This window comes from Chelonia mydas, chromosome 6, assembly GCF_015237465.2.
Source record: "Chelonia mydas isolate rCheMyd1 chromosome 6, rCheMyd1.pri.v2, whole genome shotgun sequence".
Classification (NCBI taxonomy): Eukaryota; Metazoa; Chordata; order Testudines; family Cheloniidae; genus Chelonia; species Chelonia mydas.
In genome coordinates this window covers 34,498,242-34,511,201 of record NC_051246.2, presented here as the reverse complement: position 1 = coordinate 34,511,201, position 12,960 = coordinate 34,498,242, and the positions used below count along the sequence as shown (strand labels likewise).

General features: G+C 41.7%; 1 protein-coding gene across 13 annotated transcripts in view; it reads right to left on the bottom strand.

Annotated features, from left to right (window-relative positions):
* Positions 1 to 9,000, bottom strand: part of COPB1 (COPI coat complex subunit beta 1) — a 58,146-nt gene extending 49,146 nt beyond the window's left edge. For 5 of the 13 annotated variants that reach the window (XM_043549793.1, XM_043549783.1, XM_043549787.1 and 2 more), the window contains exons 1-2: positions 7,470 to 7,757; positions 415 to 565 (exon numbers count right to left, since the gene is read on the bottom strand). In XM_043549793.1, the coding sequence (XP_043405728.1) occupies positions 415 to 505 (91 nt within the window). In that variant the 5' untranslated portion in view covers positions 506 to 565; positions 7,470 to 7,757. Of the gene's footprint in view, positions 1 to 414; positions 566 to 4,933; positions 5,249 to 7,469 lie in introns of those variants that run through there. The other 8 variants (XM_037899749.2, XM_037899753.2, XM_043549791.1 and 5 more) reach the window with 7 other exon arrangements.
* Between the last annotated feature and the right edge of the window lie 3,960 nt (positions 9,001 to 12,960).

Below are 12,960 nucleotides of genomic sequence, written 5' to 3'. Positions count from 1 at the left end.
TTTGTCCCAAGATTTCTTGCTTTGAAATTTTAAGGCATATTCTGATAGGTGCTTTAGATCCTATATTCACCAACTAGGGCCTCAATTCAGCGAAGTATTTAAGTAAGTGAGTAGTCCCACTGAACTCCCATGCTTAAGTACAGGTCTGTATCCTGACTACCTTTTTACTGGACTTAGAATAGTAATGTTACGGATAAAGGTTAAATTTTTCAATTACCAAATTAAGTTTATTTAAACATAATATTACAGTTATGTACTTTTAAAAATAACTATAAAAGCAATTCGTTTAAGAGAGATTGGTTTTATATTTTACAGTAAGTATTACATTAAAGGTTATCATATAATGAGAAAGAAAAACAAGTGTTAATTCAAGTAAAACTGAATAGCCTGTTAGCCATAAAGTACATTACTTGCCTAGGTCATTTTTTAAGCTGATTTCAGATGGTGGTTCTGAATCCATTGGAACATTAATCAACGTATAACATACATTCTCTGCGGCTGTCATTGTTCTTGGTCACAAATACTTTCTTAATAGAAGAACTACTTCCGACAAATATCAGGCACTCTAGAAAAAACAAAATGAAATTAATGGAACTTGCTAATAACTGCATAACAAACAGCACAAAAGTATGCTACTGCAATTTCCACAAAAATATTAAATATTCAATTTCTCTAAAAATTTGGATTTAAAGGACTTCTAAACTACATTATTCAAAACCTTTCCCCAAAGAGTTAGATCTCCTTTCACTTTATAAATGTTCTTACTAATAGTGTATTAAAATGTTAAAATAAGTATGCAAAATCCCCAAAGAAAAAGTAATATGCAAAATTCTAATGAACATGTGAACTACTTAGATATTAATGAACAAGTTTTATAGGGACAGTTAGGGTCTAGTGGATTGAGTATAAAGATGCAAAACACTTTCAGATCTATGAATGAAGAGTGCTGTAAGAGCAAAGTATAATAGTAAATACAATAGTAACAAATACTATAACTAAGATTACAAAACAATTTCCTTTAACCCTTTAAAGATTCATTTAAACTAAAACAAGTGTAAAGAAGAACTACTGAAACAAGTTAATTTAATGTAAACTGGAACAAACTGCTGAGGGCAGTTATGGAATCTCCGTCATTGGAGGTTTTTAAGAACAGGTTAAACAAACACCCGTCAGGAATGGTCTAGTTATTATGTACTCTTGCAATGAGTGCAGTGGACTGGACTAAATGATCTGTTGAGGTATCTTCCAGTCCCACACTTCTGTGATCAATGGAAAGAAGAGCCTGTCTTACAGACTGGAAGAGCCTGGCTTGTTTACTCCAGCAAAAAGGCGGCTGAAAGGTATATGAGTGCTCTCTATAAATACATTAGACAGGTAAATACCAGGGAGAGTAAAAAGCTATTTAAGCTAAAGGAAAAATATTGGCACAAGAATATTCATATAAACTGGCCATGAACAAATCCAGGCTGGAAATTAGAAGGTTTCTAACCATCAGAGGGATGAAGTTCTGGAACAGCCTCCAAATATGAATTGCTTTGCAATATGAAGCTCTCACTTGGGCTAAGCTAACTTGAGAGAAGCTAACTATCCTGTGAAGCTATAACCTTAAGTTAGGAGAGTGAAACTTGTAATGTTTGTTAGGCCTTTCACAAAAATCAGAACACGTATTGGAGATCACCCTGTAATAACTGAGCATTTTTGGTGTAAGAAAAGTCCTTTTCACTTGTTCTTATTAAGAACTCATACATAAAACAAGTTTAAGCTTTACATAGTAATGTTTTAATTAAGAGATTTTTTTAAAATGAAAACTGTCACTTTTCCAATATTTTGTAACCATCTGTTCAATTAATTTCAAACTTAAGAATTCTCTGGGTAGAGATTACCCATGATAAATTTATGCAGAAAAGTAGCTTTTTTTTTTCTGGAAGTTGTATGCAAGTAGTTCAGAATTGGTCTCAAAATGGAAATTGAAATATACCCTTTACTATGGAGTTTTGTGACTGTCTATTTTAATATTCATTAAGCATGCTATACAGTATGAGATTTTTAGCCACTAACAGAGTAGTAAACTTGATCATTTGAGCCCCAAAGCATAATATATCAGGAAGTTATAAATATGTGAAAACAGGTGCCAACGAGTCAGAGTTGAAGGGCAGAAGGATCATTTAGTCTGACTTCCTGTAGCACAGGCCACCAATACTAACAAGCACCCCGCACACTAATCCAGCAACTGAAATGAGATCGAAGTATTACAGCCCATAGGTGACTAGACTATATTATGTGCCACAGTCAGAAAACAGGAGGGACCGAGGAGCACTCAAGGAAAATAAGGCCACTGCAAGAAACTTAATGAATTTTTTGCGTAGGTCTTCACGACTGAGTAGGTGAGGGAGATTCCCAAACCCGAGCCATTCTTTTTAGATGACAAATCTGAGGAACTGTCCCAGATTGAGGTGTCATTAGAGGTGGTTTTGGAACAAATTGGTAAATTAAACAGAATAAGTCACCAGGACCAGATGGTATTCACCCAAGAGTTCTGAAGGAACTCGAAATTGCAGAACTACTAACTGTGATATGTAACTTATCATTCAAATCATCTTCTGTACCAGATGACTGGAGGATAGCTAATGTGATGCCATTTTTTAAAAAAGGCTCCTGAGATGATCCTGGCAGTTACAGGCTGGTAAGTTTAACTTCTGTACCAGGCAAATTGGTTGAAATTAGTGAAGAACAGAATTATCAGACACACAGATGAACACAATTTGTTGGGGAAGAGTCAACATAATTTTTGTAAAGGGAAATTATGCCTCATCAATCTACTAGAATTCTTTGAGGGGGTCAACAAGCATGTGGACAAGTGTGATCCAGGGGATATAGTTTACTTAGATTTTCAGAAAGCCTTTGACAAAGTCCCTCACCAAAGGCTCTGAAGCAAAGTAAGCTGTCATGAAATAAAAGGGAAGGTCCTCTCATGGATCCGTAACCAGTTTAAAGATAGGAAACAAATGGTAGGAAAAAATAGTCATTTTTCAGAATAGAGACACATAAATAGTGGTGTCCCCCAGGGATCTGTCCTCGCATCAGTACTATTCGACATATTCATAAATGATCTGGAAAAAGGGGTAAACAATGGAGGTGGCAAAATTTGCAGAGGATACAAAATTGCTAAGGATAGTCTGCTTTGAATTTAACCACAAAGAGATCTCTCAAAACTGGGTGACTGAGCAACAAAATGGCACACAAAATTCAATGCTGATAAACTAAAAGTAATGCACACTGGAAAACATAATCCCAACTATACATATACAATGGTGGGGGTCTAAATTAGCTGTTACCACACAAGAAAGAGATCTTGGAGTCATTGTGGATAGTTCTCTGAAAACATCCACTCAATGTACAGCGGCAGTCAAAAAAAGCTAACAGAATGTTGGGAACCATTAAGAAAGGGATAGATAATAAGACAGAAAATATCATATTGTCTCTATATAAATCCATGGTACACCCTCATCTTGAATACTGAATGCAGATCTCGTCACTCTATCTCAAAAAAAGACAACTTGGAATTGGAAAACGTACAGAAAAGGGCAACAAAAATGATTAGGGGTGTGGAACAGCTTCCATATGAGTAGAGATTAATAAGATTGGGACTTTTCAACTTGGTGTTATTCACTCCTCATCATCACACAAGAACTAGGGATCATCAAATTAAATTAATAGGCAGCAGGTTTAAAACAAACAAAAGGAAAGTATTTCTTCACACAACGCACAATCAACCTTTGGAGCTCTTTGACAGAGGATGTTGTGAAGGCCAAGACTGTAACAGGGTTCAAAAAAGAACTAGATAAATTCATGGAGGATAGGTCTACCAATGACTATTAGCCAAGATGAGGAGGGATACAAAACTATGCTCTGAAGTGCCCCTAGCCTCTGTTTGCCAGAAGCTGGGAATGGGCAACAGGGGATGAATCACTTGATGATTACCTGTTCTGTTCATTCCCTCTGAAGCACCTGGCATTGGCCAGTGTCAGAAGACAGAATACTGGGCTAGATGGACCACTGGTCTGACCCAGTATGGCCATTCTTATGTTCTAATGGCAGGGAAACGGTTGAGATATACCCAGATAGTCCTAGCAAGCGATCTGCACCCATATGCTGCAGAGGAAGGCAAAAATCCCAATGTCACTGCCAATGTGACTTGGGGGGAAATTCCCTCCTGCTCCCACATCTGGTGATCAGTTAGATCCTGAGCACGTGAGCCCGAACCAGCCAGCCAAGCACCTGAGAGAATGCTCGATGTTATGCAGAACCCTGGACGACCCCCACCCCCAATGTCCCCTCTCCAGCCATGGCCACCTCCTGATGCTTCACAAGATTTAAAAAAACCAAAACAAACCTCTTCCATAATACATGGGGGGGGGGGTGGGGGGGGGGGGGGGGGAGAGAGAGAGAGAGAGAGAGAGAAGAATCCCTTTCTGACCCTGGTGACAAGCTGAAACCCTTTAGGATAAACTTTAGGAATATCTGCGTGTGGGTGATGGCAAGGTTTGCCTGACTTTTTGGCCGTTGACTAGGTCTTTCCCATCACATATAAAGAAAAGGACAAAGATACAGATTTAAAACTTGTTTAAACTGATCAAATTCAACTACTCGTTAAAAAAAAACAAACCCTACTAATATGAGCATTCCTCCAGAACTTCAGCGTGTCAAATTTGCTAAACTCTGTCAGAGCTCCCACTGTTACGTAAGCATTTAATAATAAGAGAAAGGGAGCCTTCTTTGGTAGTTCCTATTTGGAGCACTAGGTTCCATAATGCGTTAAGTCTGAAGGTCTGTTAACAAGTTAAAGCTGCATCAGAAATATAATAATGGACTACATTAATGCCAACTGTCTGTGTGACCCTGTACCCCACTGAGTTCACCTGCTGGAACTTACTCATTTTGAGAAATTTGAAACATGGTGCTCATGGTCATCATAAGCTCCACAAAATATGCAGGCAGTGCTTATAACTTCTACATGGTCTCTACAATGACTCTGTTCACACTAGTTACAAGCCTGTAAATGTCTTGAGAATCATGTGAGGCTTCATCATGGAAGGTATAATCAGGTATTGTTGATCAGTGTACATAAAACACTTTGCCAATATAAAACATTTCACAAGTGCTGAAAATTCTTAAGAGTGGAGTGTAAGAATCATAATTGTTGCAGTTCTTGATTTTATTCATTTTAGGTTATCAGTGTTAACATTTCATGAACACAGATTTTTGCATTTAACTCTTTTATTTTTAAACTGAGAACAAAGCTGCATACTATGGAGCTGTGCAATTCTCTTTTGCACAAATCTGTTAACTACAACTCTACACTACATACCCTAAACTAGGGGCTCCCAACCTTTCCAGACTACTGTACCTCTTTCAGGAGTCTGATTTGTCTTGTGTAACCCCAAGTTTCACCTCACTTAAAACCACTTGCTCACAAAATCAGACATAAAAATACAAGTGACAGAGCACTATTACTAAAAAATTGCTTACTTCTTCATTTTTACCATGTAATTATAAAATAAACCTATTGGAATATAAATATTGTACTTATATTTTGGTGTATAATATACAGAACAGTATGAACAAGTCATTGTCTGTATGAAATTTTAGTTTGTACTGATTTCACTAGGGCTTTTTATGTAGCCTGTTGTAAAACTAGGCAAATATCTAGATGAGTTGATGTACCCACCCTGGAAGACCTCTGCATACCCCCCAGGGATACACACACCCCTGGTTGAGAACCATTGCCCTAAACCAGGGGTTCCCAAACTTGGTTCGCAGCTTGTTCAGGGTAAGCCCCTGGCGGGCCACGAGACGCTTTGTTAACCAGAGCGTCCGCAGGTACGGCCGCTCCCAGTGGCCGCGGTTCGCCGCTCCTGGCCAATGGGAGCTGCGGGAAGCAGTGGCCCAGCCCGTGCCGCTTCCTGCAGCTCCCATTGGCCGGGAATGGCGAACCACAGCCACTGGGAGCGGCCGTACCTGCGGACGCTCAGGTTAACAAAGCGTCTCGTGGCCCGCCAGGGGCTTACCCTGAACAAGCTGCGAACCAACTTTGGGAACCCCTGCCCTAAACCATAGTCCTAGAACTATAGAGCTGTATAACTGTATTTTTCAGCAACTTCACTTATTTTAAAAGTCACTGCTCTGAAGATACAGGATAAAAACATCTATCAGGAATGCAAGACAAATTTATAATTGCTTATAGCATCAGTTCAAAAAGTTCTCTTTTCATTTTTCCAAGTGACTATTCCTTGATGAGAATTAGCCACATAATTAGTTCAAAGTTTTAAAGTTCAGTGGTTTTTATTTCACATTTTTCCTAATTTTTAAAGGGGGGGGGGGGGGGGGAGATGAATGGTTATAGCCATGGCCGCAAACCTGCAAACGCATTTGCCACTGACTTCAGTGGGAATGCTCCAGCACAAAGCTATCCAAATATATGTCTACAAAATGAGAAAAATAGTAAATAGAAATAAAGATTTAATATATATAAATATAACTTTTCATTGTCCTTGTATTCACATTGACTCCATAGATTTAACAATACTGCTAAATAACCATAACAAAAAAAACATAGGTTTAAGAACCCAGAAAGAAAACAATCAATTAGCGGAATGGATCTTTGTTGAAACTTTCCACAATTTTATTTGACACAGAAAGTTTCAGTCCAAAAAGAATGAGAATTTTTAGCAAAGGTGAAAAGAAATCATAAAGTAAAGCTGCAACCTCACACCCCGACCCTGTAATGAGTTTTGGGCAGGCAGCCTCAGCGCCCGCGAGTAGGGTGACCAGATGTCCCGATTTTATAGGGACTGTCCCGATTTTTGGGTCTTTTTCTTTTTAGTCTCCTATTCCCCCCCCCCCCCCGTCCCAATTTTTCACATTTGCTGTCTGGTCACCCTACCCGCGGGAAACCCCAGTTAACTGTACTAGGAGTCCAGAGGGTCAAAGCCAATCGCATGGGGGCAGCCTGAAGTTTAAACCTCTCTGTATCACCTCCCCGGGAGCCTCCCGAGCACTGCACAGACCCGGCCCGATGGCTCCGCGACTGCCTCCCAGGCCACGAAACAAATCGGTGGCGGACCGGGGAAGAGAACCCGGGGGTCCCGACTCCCCGCTCTGGCACCGGGCCGCGCGACCCGCTGACTCGTCGGCTGCACGGCGACCGCAACCCCCGGGGACCCCCAAGAGCAGGGCCCGGACCGGCTGCCCGCCCAGGGGAACCGCTCCCACCGCCGCGGCCCAGCCCGGACTGCCCGGGAGGCCGCAGGAGCGGCCCAGGGCAGGCTGGTGCCCGTCGAGACCGGGGCGAGGCCGCTGGCTCCGGAATGGGGGCGGGGGCCAGTCTCCGGCCGCGGCCCTCAGGGCGACACGGGCCCAGCGCAGGAGTTCCCGCCCTCCACACTCCGCAGCCGCCCTAGGCGCTGTACCTGCCTCCCCTGCTGCCCGCGGCAGGCCCCCTCCAGCCCCGGCTCCCTCCCGGCTGTGCCCGCTGCTCGGCTCTGGCTGACGTGGAACCGCTCCGCGCGACAGTGACGGACCACATCGGTAGTACGGCGGCCGTAGTAGGACACGCCTCCTCCGTATGAAGCAACGCACAACGAGGGGCTCCAGCGCGCGCACCCCGCGCGGGATGGGAGGGGCCGGCGCGTTTGAATAGGCTAGCCCCAGCCCCAGCCCCGCGCGCAGCCCTCACTCGCCGCGTGACCGTGACCCCTGACCGTCCGCGCCGCCGCCGTCCTGGCCCTGGCAGGTGGCCACGAGACAGCCACGTCACTGCCCCCCGGGTGTCCTTGGCCGGGCTGGGCAGAGCGCGGCGCACGCCCCGGGCAGGTGGCTGGAGCTCAGCCCCGCGGCGTGGAAGACAAAGGCCGCGCGTTTAGACCAGCCCGGCGCTGTGGGCGTGCTGGGCCTCGGCCGGCGGCTGGAGCCGCCGGCTGCTAATGAAACTCGTGCCTAGGCCTGAACGTCGCTGCTGCAAAACAGGGAACAAGCCCCGTTACAAACATTGTGTGCGCCACACAGCTCGCCACGGACACCGCTCAGAGCTGGGCCAGTTGGCCTGCGAGCGAGGTAGCGCGCTGTCCGCAATGGCTGAGCCTCCTTGGGTCAAACGTCGCACGCAGCCTGACTACTCCGTCTCTGGCAGCGATGAGATCTGCCCTGGGCTAAATCAGGAAGAGAAACATTTTTGGGAAAAACAACGAGGAGGCCTTGTGGCACCTTAGAGACTAATTTATTTGGGCAGATGCGTGGAGTGGAAAATACAGTAGCAGGTATATTTATACATAGTACATGAAAGGAGGGGACTGACCCCTCCTGCCCCCGCAACCAGGTAAGGTAAAGATTTGTCATGTTCAGGGAGGAGAGGGTATTTACCTCTGCATGGAGGAGGCCAGCAACAACAGAATAGTAGATGAATCACATGGATCCAAATCATAGTAGTTAATACTGTGCGCATTCACTGTCTCTTACACCCTCATACTATACTTCCCCTCCCGCCAGACCTAACTGCCTTCACCTGGACTCCCTTGCAGAGTCCCATTCCCCCTGCATCCAGACCCCCACACAGAGCCCCTGTGCACCTAGATCCTCCCTCTCAGGGTAGATCAATTTAAAAAAATATTTTAAAAATCTGATTTTTTAGATAAAATGCTTTTTGAAGAAATCTAAAGATTGTTTTAATTAAGATGCAATATCTTTAAGCTATAATGTATCATGGAACAGGGATTGTAAATTCTAATTCTATGCTATGAGACAATATATTCATGTAATGTTTAAGAAAAGTTTTGTAAATGAGTTCTAATAGTTCATGGATTAGGGACCCAATCTTATTGGGTTCCAGGTGCTTCTGTATAGATTATTTAGGTTAATCTTTCCATCTACCCAATGGCACTCAGTGCTCAGTCTAGAAGATACCATCAGAGATGCTTAGTTTGCAGTTCTCAGACTGGATTTGTGACTCCAAAATAACAGCAAAAACATTTTAAAATAAAAATATAGAGAGAGGTAATAGACCTCAACCCTACTGTCCCTCTGCAAATTTGTGTACACAGAGTCAATCCCTGCCCTCTCTCTAAAAGTGCAAAGTTTCAAAAAGTTCCATGAATAGAAGATTGTTGGGGGTGGAATAGATCTGGACAAGGAGAAGAAGTCTGTAGATAAATGTGAGAAGGGAGGGACAGGCAGTAGAAACAGAAGTGAAGCTGTTTGAGCAGCATATTCTAGAAGTCTTGAGGTCTTTCTGAGTGCAACCTTCATTGATTTGAGATCTACCATTCTCTCACTAGAAGGGAAAACCTATAATGGCAGCAGGCTGTAAAAGAGACCCAGTTTGGGAGTAAGAACCATTCAAGAAATATATGTTTGCTAATGTTGTTTTAAAGAAAGTCACCCCAGTGAACTGGTGGAAGTTACTTAAGCACTTGCATTCAGAGACTGTTGAAGTGATAATCTCACTTTTAACAGCAGTAGCTTCTTCTCCCAGTATAGGAAGAATATTTTCTTCCTTTGGCCTAATGCATTCCAAATTGAGAAATCGTTTGGGATCTGAAAAAGCAGGAAAGCTTGTTTTTCCTTTTCCAGATTATGAACAAACAGGAAAATGAAGATGACTGAGTTAGCTACAGAAGCCAATATTTTAAGTTTCTCGTGTTGACCTGCTGACATAGTTGATTTATTTTTTGTATTTTTTTTTAATATTTCATTTACCTATTTTAGTTTAAAACATTTTAACAAAAACAAACCTGATTTTAAAAAACGTGAATGTTTAATTAAATTCAAAAATTAATATGCTTGTTTTGTTAAAATATGTTTGCTGTTGAAGAAAAAAATCCAGAATACATAACGTTGTTTTAAATAAAACAATTTAAATGTCTGTCTGGTGATGTTCTCCTCCTAATACAGCATGGCAAGAAAAATCCTCCAAAATATTAATGATTAACCTGTTGAATTAGTGATAGTTCACCTCCCAATGACTTCATAAATATCTGCTTCAGTTACCTTTGGTAAATGAAATAACCAATCATTCATTTTCTGATACAGCTGTAAAACTAATCTCAAGAGTTTTCAAAATAAATCAGTTAAAAATGTATTGTGTACACCTTCTAAAAATGAAACCTACATCTATCTGAGTTGTGAAGAATATGTATTAAGGTTATAACAACCAACAAGAATGCACTTTTATGTAGAAATCCATGATTAAATAGTCTTCCTGACTAGTGATTTAAATCAAAACCACCCTGCCTCTGTTACACTAATAAAAATGATACCAACAGGATTTTGTAAGAGGGACAAGGCAAATTGCCACGTTTCTTGTAAATACAACAAAATATTCCTACATGCAATTTCTGTATAGCTCCATTCACACACAGGTTCTACATAAAGGTTGTTATAGTTACCAGCCTAGATGTTGCTCTTGCCAAGTCACTGGCCAGGTGGCCTGGACACGAGAGTGGAGCCGAGTCATCAGATGCGCATCTGATGCTCCTGGAGGGCGGTCATAGAACCAGACTCAAAGAACACAGTCCCTGGACCCAGTTTTTATAGGTCTCTGGTTCAGTACAAGTCTATGGAAGTTGCTTCATCATGCTGAATTTACAATTGAGATGACTATCAATCAGCAGGTGGTACATCGATGACGGCTAGGTGTTATCTTGTTCTTCCTTGATGCGTTTTAGGTGGATTACGGTTCGCCCTCCAAGGGTCATCCGGTTATCTCCACTTTGCATATTCTTCAGACTATCGATATCAAGGTTGAAATTCTTAGGATTAGGCTGGCACCATTTACTATCCAATTATTTCCCTGCTTCAGGCTCCTCATTCATTCTTTTACTTCACAACACAATCTATGACTCTTGATTCATTTAACAAGTTTTATCCCACTATCTATTTTTCCCCTCTTTGCGTACCAAGATTTACATAGGCATGACAAGGGGCCCCCCGCGGGGCAAGAGCACCAGGGTGTTGTTTTAGAGAACAGCATTGTTTCCTCAAAGTTCTTATCACTTTCCAGCACACTCTTTGTCCTGTACCGGCCTGAAATAATTAGCACTTTGGCCTTGCATTTGTTACAGAGTGAAATTCAACAGCATGGAACTGATGTTCATACCTTTTTACAATACCTATATACTCTTTTGTCTATCTTTATTTCTACTACTACATAATTATAATTCTACCATACTTATATAACTTTGAGGGCGACCCAACACCTTCACCGAGCTGTCCACGCCCAGATTGCACCACACAGAACCCTGGTACTCTTGAGGGAATTCTATACTAAAAATTTTAAAAAATAAAAGTCTGCAAATTTCAGTTTCAAAATTATATAATCACACCATTTTCAATTATTTGCTAACAAGTATTTTGAAATAAATTACCAAAATAATTGAAAATAGTGATTATTGTTATTTTGACAAATAAAATTTGCAGAATTTTAAAATTGTGTGTGCAGAGTATTTAATTTTTTGGCACAGAATTCCCTCAGTATTAATACTGTTATTGCTGAGGAAATGCCTGAAAAATCACCATGAGATCCTGCAAGAAGTTGACAAAACAGAGTATCTTACTTCTTGTGTCTCATGAATTAAGTTATGTTTTTTACTGGACCATCTTCTGTTGGGTGGAAGGTACAACCTAGTTCAGTGCTGCTTGAAAGCTTGTACCTTCCACCGGAAGTTTGTCCAATAAAAAGGTATTATCTTACCTTCCTTGTCCCTCATATCCTGGGACCAACAAGGCTACAATACTGCAAACAACTTAATTCATAGCTATCTAATGAATTCTTGTTTTGTATTGCTTCATGATGGCATAGGTTCCTTTAACCAGTAACTCTTCTCTCATACTTAAAAGGTCCATCTCCCACAGTAAAGTACTAACTAAACCCAAAGAGTGCAGAAGTGCAGGTTTTCTCCAAGGAGCAGCAATTTTTACTTGCTGATTCTTTCAATTCGTCTTGAGTGGAATGCTTAGCCTACCTTGCTGACATCTACACATGTTGAACTCCTCTCTTCCGGGCTGGAATATGAATGTACTGTCCATGTAGAAGCAGAAGCATTCAATAGGTATTTTGGAAATTGGTCTTCTGAATATGAAGAGGAGACTTCTAGTAATTTCCCCTTGTTTCAGATTTTGAGAAAACAGAGAAGCCAACTTGAAAGCACCCATAAATCCGGCAACTGACTTCCACAATCCAGGAACTCAGATATTGGCTGTCTCTGAATTGGTACCATTTAGCTTTAGTTGCTGAAGTTCAAAAGTTCACATTTCTGTTACACCTTTCTATTTTGAGGAGTCTTAGCAAAAGTAAAAACGAAATAATTACCTAAAAATGATTTCTCCAGTTCAAGTTTGTGCATAGCATCTTACATCACCAAAACAGTCACATTAAATAGGGGTTTAAAAATGCACTTTCTTTAATTAAAATTTGCTTTAAAAAATTTTGTATTTAGCTGATTCTGTTATGTTTACAGTTACAAAAATTTGCCTCCTTAGGACTGGAGGTCTTGAAAGTGGGTGGATTGCACAACAATTTTGAGCCAGATGTTGGGTCTATTTGTTTGGGGAACTGTGCTCTAAATGTAAACCACTCTCCTTCCTGGGTAAGGGCCTGGCAAGCACATATGCATCCTGCAGATGAATACGTGGCTGCGCAGATGGTGTTGATGGGAGGTGTGACATTCCCCTCGTGTTATCTGGACCAGTGATCTGCTAGGTCACTCCAATTCTTGAAGCCAGCCTTACCCTGCTCTGCTGTGAGAACCTCCACTCCTGGGCTGTTCACGTGCAGCCTCTGGCATGTAAGCTCCTTGGCTTGTACAACCGAATGACACTAGCCAATATCTCCGGTCCCAGACACAACCCTAGGAACCTCTGTCTTGCAGCGTCCAGTTATGCCTGCTGGACGCTGCAAGCTTATATGAC